The sequence below is a fragment of the Colobus angolensis genome, unplaced genomic scaffold, assembly GCF_000951035.1.
Source record: "Colobus angolensis palliatus isolate OR3802 unplaced genomic scaffold, Cang.pa_1.0 Scaffold83, whole genome shotgun sequence".
NCBI lineage: Eukaryota > Metazoa > Chordata > Mammalia > Primates > Cercopithecidae > Colobus > Colobus angolensis.
Window position 1 is genome coordinate 3,853,752 of NW_012122154.1, and position 6,125 is coordinate 3,859,876.

The following is a 6,125-nucleotide window of genomic DNA, read 5'->3' on the forward strand; positions in this document are numbered from 1 at the left end:
CCACCCCACCCAACACTCCTCTTGCTCCTCAGACTCTGTCCTGGGCTCTGCAGCCCCTTCTACCCTCAGTCACTGGGCCTCAGAGCTCTGTCCTCTTTCCTCTTCTCTCCAGCCTGGGCGCCCACTGGTGCTGACTGATCAGGACTCGGGAGAGCCAAGTCTCAGCCCCTGCTTTGCCACTCTCTGGCTCCAAATCCCCTGCTCAGCCCGACCCTACTGAGGTCCTTGTAACCACTGGGCAACACAGACACAGTCTGTCAGCGAACTAAAAATATATATTCTCCCAAATACAAAACTAAAACTACAAGACTGAAAACCAATACATTAAATGTCTGCCAAGGGAAACATCATGCGCACTCGACTAACTGTTCAATGCAGGATTCTGAAATGTTTCATGACCTCTGAAAACAATTAGTAAGTTAGACCTTCTCACTTTGCAATATTCCCAGGTACGCATGAGGACTGCAGAGCAATCGCAGCCAACACAGCCAAATAACTTCAAAGGCACAATTACAGAGGCCAGGCACAGTGGCTCATGCCTCTAATCCCAGCACTGTGAGAAACCAAGATAGGAGGATCACTTGAGCCCAGCAGTTTGAGACCAGCTCGGGCAACATAGTGAGACTCCACCTCTACCAAAAAAAAAAAAAAATAGCCAAACGTGGTGGTGCACCTGTGGTCCCAGCTACTGGGGAGGCTGACGTGGGAGGAACCTTTGAACCTAGGAGTCGGAGGCTACAGTGAGCTGTGATCACACCACTGCACTCCAGCCTGGCCAACAGAGCGAGACCCTGTCTCAAAACAAAAAAACAAAACAAAACAAAAGTAAAATTACCAAACTCTTTTCAGCTCTTCTTGGGTAAGGAAACATGTATTCAATGAAGGATGCAGGTAAGTTTTAGTGTTTGCTTTGATGTTGGATGGGACCTTGAAAAGGAAGTCTGCCAAAGACCTCAGAAGCTCTGCAGAAGGCCCTGAGCCTGCTGGGCCACAGCTTTTTCATGGGTAAGATGGCCCCTAGGGCTATCCATGGCCGTGGCTCCAGCTCACTGAAGGTGCCAGCTCATCTCCAGGGCACAATGGACAGTCACCCTCAGAGCCCTGTCTCTCCTTCTAGCTCAACATGCCCAGCATCAAACTTATTTTCTTTGCCCCGAGCTGCCCCTTCTCCGAGCTCATCACCTCTATTAACAAGACATCGGCTGGGTGTGGTGGCTCAAGCCTGTAATCCCAGCACTTTGGGAGGCCGAGATGGGTGGATCACGAGGTCAGGAGATCGAGACCATCCTGGCTAACACGGTGAAACCCCGTCTCTACCAAAAACATACAAAAAACTAGCCGGGCGAGGTGGCGGGCGCCTGTAGTCCCAGCTACTCGGGAGGCTGAGGCAGGAGAATGGCGTGAACCTGGGAGGCGGAGCTTGCAGTGAGCTGAGATCCGGCCACTGCAGCACTCCAGCCTGGGTGATAGAGTGAGACTCCGTCTCAAAAAAAAAAAAAAAAAACAAGACATCGTTTTCTTGTCACATAAGCTTGAGACCTGTAGGAAGGGCCCTTGCCATCCAGAACTCTGATGGGGAGCCCACGCTGCAGAAGGAAAACAAGGGGAGGACTCGTGAGGCTGAGTCCCTTGCTGAGGTCATCGGGTCAATTCCAAGGAGGAGCTGGGACAGAACTGAGCCTGGAGTGCCCAGCTTCCAGAGCTCCTGCTTCTGTGGGCTTGGCCCTGCCCGGAGACCAGATCAGGCCACTGCCAACTAGACTGTGTTCCCGAGGGTGGGCCAAGCACTACGTGGGGTGGGGGTGGAGCAGCTCTGGTCTCCAGACTGCCCGGCAGCATCTTATTAGAGCCACTGGGAACTGGGAGTTTTTCCTGTTTTGCTTCCCACTCTGCCCTCTGCTTTTATTTATTTATTTATTTGAGTCAGGGTCTCAGTCTGTCACCCAGGCTGGAATGCAGTGGTGCAATCATGGCTCACTGCAGCCTCAGACTTCTGGGCTCAAGCGATCCTCCCACCTCAGACTCCCAAACAGCTGGGACAAGAGGTGTGCACACCACACCCGGCTAGCGTCTGCTTTTAGCACAGTGCCTAGGACACAGCAGAAACTCAAACAATGTTTGCTGAATGAACGAATGAATGAATGAATGAATGAACAAACAAATGAATGAACCAACTGGAGCCGGAGGGCAGTGAAGCAGTGGGGCAGTGGCAGGCAGAAAGAAGCAAAGGTTTCAACAGCTCAGCCAGAGCTGGGTCTCCCCCTCCTCCTCTCTCGGGAGCCTCCACTAGGGGGCAGTAAGGGGCAGAGGCCAAGAGCATGAACTCTGGAGCCAGAGGGTAGGTTCAAGGCTGCGGCCTTCACACATGGGCATGCAGAGGGACCTTGGCCAAATGTGGCAACCATTCCAAACCCCTCCACACCCCTTCACTCAGAATATGAGAACCCCTGTTGTTCCTCCCAGTCTTCATTTTACCCAGCTAACCAACCCCAGGGGAGAGGCAGCCCTCCCATGTGGCAGATGGACAAACTGAGGCCTGGGTGGCCTGCAACACAGCCTGTGCCCCAATCTCGCCTCCACTCACATTCAGTTCAATGATCCAGAGCAGGGAGATGAAGAGCAGGTCGAAGGTGACAAAGAGACAGAAGGTGCGGCGGACATCAGAGATGGCCCTGCGCTTCTCAGGTGGCGGAAGGAGGTGCGAGGAGAGGCTCTGGCTGTGGGACAGCGAGGAGCCCAGGGAGGCCACGGCGGGCAGGCTGCACTCCAAGTCTCGGGCCAGCTCCCCGGGCAACTTGCTCATCCTGGTGGGCCCCCACCTCAGGGTGGGGAGGGCGGGGCCTCAGTGGCAGGGCTGGGAGAGAGGCAAAGGCAGAGTCCAGTCAACCTCCTCCTGTCCCTCCCACACAGCCCCCAGGGCTGCCATTGGCTCCCAAATGCATTTGTCCCCACACTGAGTCCCAAGCCCACGGCCCAGGGCACTGTTGCCCAAACGTCCTCCACCAAACAGCCTGGCTCCTCGGTTGCAGGGTTGAGCATTCATTCCGCTAATTATCTGTCCTTCCTGGTGCTCCTTGCCCCAAGCCCAGCAGCCACAGGGTTCACCCCTGGAGGGTTCTGGGGTCCCTCTGCTGGGCACCTACCCACTCCCAGATCCCTGGGGCTACAGCCTGCTCCTGCCAGGCCCAGCCCTGAGCTCCAGCCTCTGGGCCTGCCACCACCCCCAGGAGAAGAGGGCCCCAAGCTCTGTTCTTTGTTTTCCAAGCACAAAGCCACATTCCCTCCCAGCAGCCAGTCTTCCCCTCCCACCCCCTAATCCATGGCAACTGGGAGGGCCTTCCTAGAGCAGTGTCTGCGTATCTGGAGCTATGGAGAGCAGGCATCTTGGTCCCTCTCAGCTCCACCGCCCCTTGCCCTGCCCAGGCCCAACCACCACCACCTCTTCCTGGACCACTGCAATCTGCTTCTCACGGGTGGGCCTCCAGGCTGCCTCTCTCATCCTCCTGCTCTTCACACAGCCAGCCTAGAGAAGGTGTTCCAATGCCCACCCAGGGCTCCCCACCCTTCTCAGGCTAACAGTCTCCTCCTCACCAGGCCCTCTCAGTCCAGGCCTGTGGGGTGGCCTCTGCCCAGCCCTTCTCCCTGTCTTGCTGCCACCGCCACTCTGGCCTTCTTTTACATCCCTCAATACAGCTGCCCTGTCCTGCCTTGGGACCTTGGATCTGGCTCTCCCCATGCCTGGAATGTTCTCCCACAGACCTTTCAACAGGCAGCTCAAAAGTCCTCTCCTCAGAGAGCCTCCCACCCTGCTGCCCCCACTCACAGCATAACACGATAGTGAGCTGCCTTCCTTTCTTAACTGAGCTGGGTCACTGTCTGAAATGATCTTTATTGTTTTCATTGTTTCCCCTTCTCTCACTAGACTGGAAACTCCATGGCCTCAGGGGCTTTATCTGACATGGTCACTGCTGTCTCCCTGGTGCCCAGCACAATGCCTGTCAGGCAATAGGTGCTTCGTGATTGTTGAATGAATGAATGCTCAGTGGGTCTCCTGGCCCTCAGCTCCATGCAGATAGGAACAGGGCAAACCCTAAAGAGAGGAGGAAGCAGCCACTCTGGAGGCCAGCCCAGTGCTCTACCACCCCCTGCCCCATGTCCACTCAGGGCAAGAATGGTTCTTCTTCTTTTACAGATATGACAACCAAGGCCCAGAGAGGTGAATGGACTTACCCAATCCCTTACCATCCTGTGCCAGCATCGGGCTCTCAGGAACCCTAAAGACAAAAGGAACTCTGGCACTCCCTCCCTGCAGGTAGCCCCTAGGCCTAGGGTCTCTGCTCCACCCATGTGCTGGACTCTAAGAGGCCCCACCCCTTGGGTGAGAAGGAAAGGTCCCATTGAAAGTCAGAGAGGAGCTGAAGCGGGGAGGCAAAAACTCACCAGCTTGGTAGGGCCTGAGCTTCTGGGACTTGACCAAGAGGCTCCCTGAGTCTCCCCACACCCCAGCACCAGGGGGCAGTTTGGGGGCTAGAGGAAGGGGAGCTCTAGATGTTTGTCCCTGATCTTGGGAAAGCAAGATCTAACCACTCTCCCCTCCTGACACGTCCCACCACACTTTCGCTATGTGGACTACCTTCCTGGGCCCCTCAGTCTACCACGTCCAAAAGAAGCACAGCTCAGTTTGTGGCTGGCAGGAGGTTCTGAGCAAGCCAGCTCATCCATCCCTCTGCCCCATGCAAGCCCCCACGAACAGGAACTGACTGTTCGCAGCAGAGTCGGGGGACAGGCGAGGCAGATGCACCAGGCCAAGGCTACTCCCAACACCACACTCTGAGCCCCAGGACAGGTTCATCTCCATAGTGCCACGGAGAAGCTGGGCTCAGCTCCGGAAAGAGGCAGTGGGGAGGGGATGTGACAGGCCGCTGGCAATGGGACCCCCAACATCCGTCAGCCAGATCTGTGCCAGACTGCAGGCTCGGCACATCCCTCATGGCGACAGGATGCAGCTCCAGGGCAGGTGACATTTCCCTGTCTCTGACAGCCCTTTTGTTTGCAGCCAGACCTGTCTCTCTTCCTCACTCTCTCCATCTCTCCTCATCTTTTGTATCTGTTTCACAAAGTAACTTTCCATCTGTGTGGGGTTTTGTTTGTTTTTTTAGAGGCAGGGTCTTGCTCTGTCAACCAGGCTGGAGTGCAGTGGCACGATCATGGCTCACTGCAGCCTTCAACTCCTGAACTCAAGCGATCCTCCTGCCTCAGCCTCCCAAGTAGCTGAGACCACAGGCGCCCACCACCACACCAGGCTAATTCATTTTATTTTATTTTTTTTAGAGACGGGGGTCTCACTATGTTACCCAGGCTGGTCTCAAACTCCTGGGCTCAAGGATCCTACTGTTTTGGCTTCCCATGGTGTTGGGATTACAGGCATGAGTCACTGCGCCTGGCCTGTATTTCTTGTATGTATCTTTTTACCTGTCTCCCTCTTCCTCTCCCATGTCTGTCATTTCGGGTTTGTTTGAAATGATGGACATTTATCATCTCCCAGTTCAGGAGGCTGGAAGTCTGAGAAAGGTGTTGGGAGGGCCGTGCTCCCTCTGACCCCTTCCTTGCCTCTTCCTGGCTCCTGGCGGTATGTGAGCAATCTGTGCGAGTAATCTGGTGTGATTCGGCTTGTAGCCACACACGTCAACCTGTCTTCGTTGTCACATGGCGCTCTTCCCATGTGTCCATCTTCACACAGCCATCTCCTGATACGGACACCAGTCATACCGGGCCACTCTCCTCCAGTATGACCTCACCTTGACGGATCACATCCGCAATGATCCCGGTTCCAAATAAGGTCACATTCTGAGGTACTGGCGGTTAGGACTTCACCGTATCCTTTTTTGGGGGACACGATTCAACCCTTAACAGTAACCTATCTGTTTTTTTAAAAGATGGGGTATTCTTGAAGTCCTGGGCTCAAGCAATCCTCCCTCCTTGGTCTCCCAAAGTGCTGGGATTACACGTTAGCAGTAACTTACAGCTTCAGTGTCTGCTTTATCCTTCTTATATTTCTTTTCTTTTTTTTTTTTTTTTCAGGCGGAGTCTCGCTCTGTCGCCCGGACTGGAGTGCAGTGGCCAGA

The 6,125-nt window shown here is 54.8% G+C and overlaps 1 protein-coding gene across 2 annotated transcripts in view; it reads right to left on the reverse strand.

Moving 5' to 3' along the window:
• STARD3 (StAR-related lipid transfer (START) domain containing 3) overlaps nucleotides 1-6,125 on the reverse strand; it is a 27,888-nt gene that overhangs the window by 7,587 nt on the left and 14,176 nt on the right. For both annotated transcript variants that reach the window (XM_011929904.1, XM_011929903.1), the window contains exon 2: nucleotides 2,585-2,854. In XM_011929904.1, coding sequence (XP_011785294.1) covers nucleotides 2,585-2,803 — 219 coding nt within the window. In that variant the 5' untranslated portion in view covers nucleotides 2,804-2,854. The remainder of the gene's footprint in view (nucleotides 1-2,584; nucleotides 2,855-6,125) is intronic.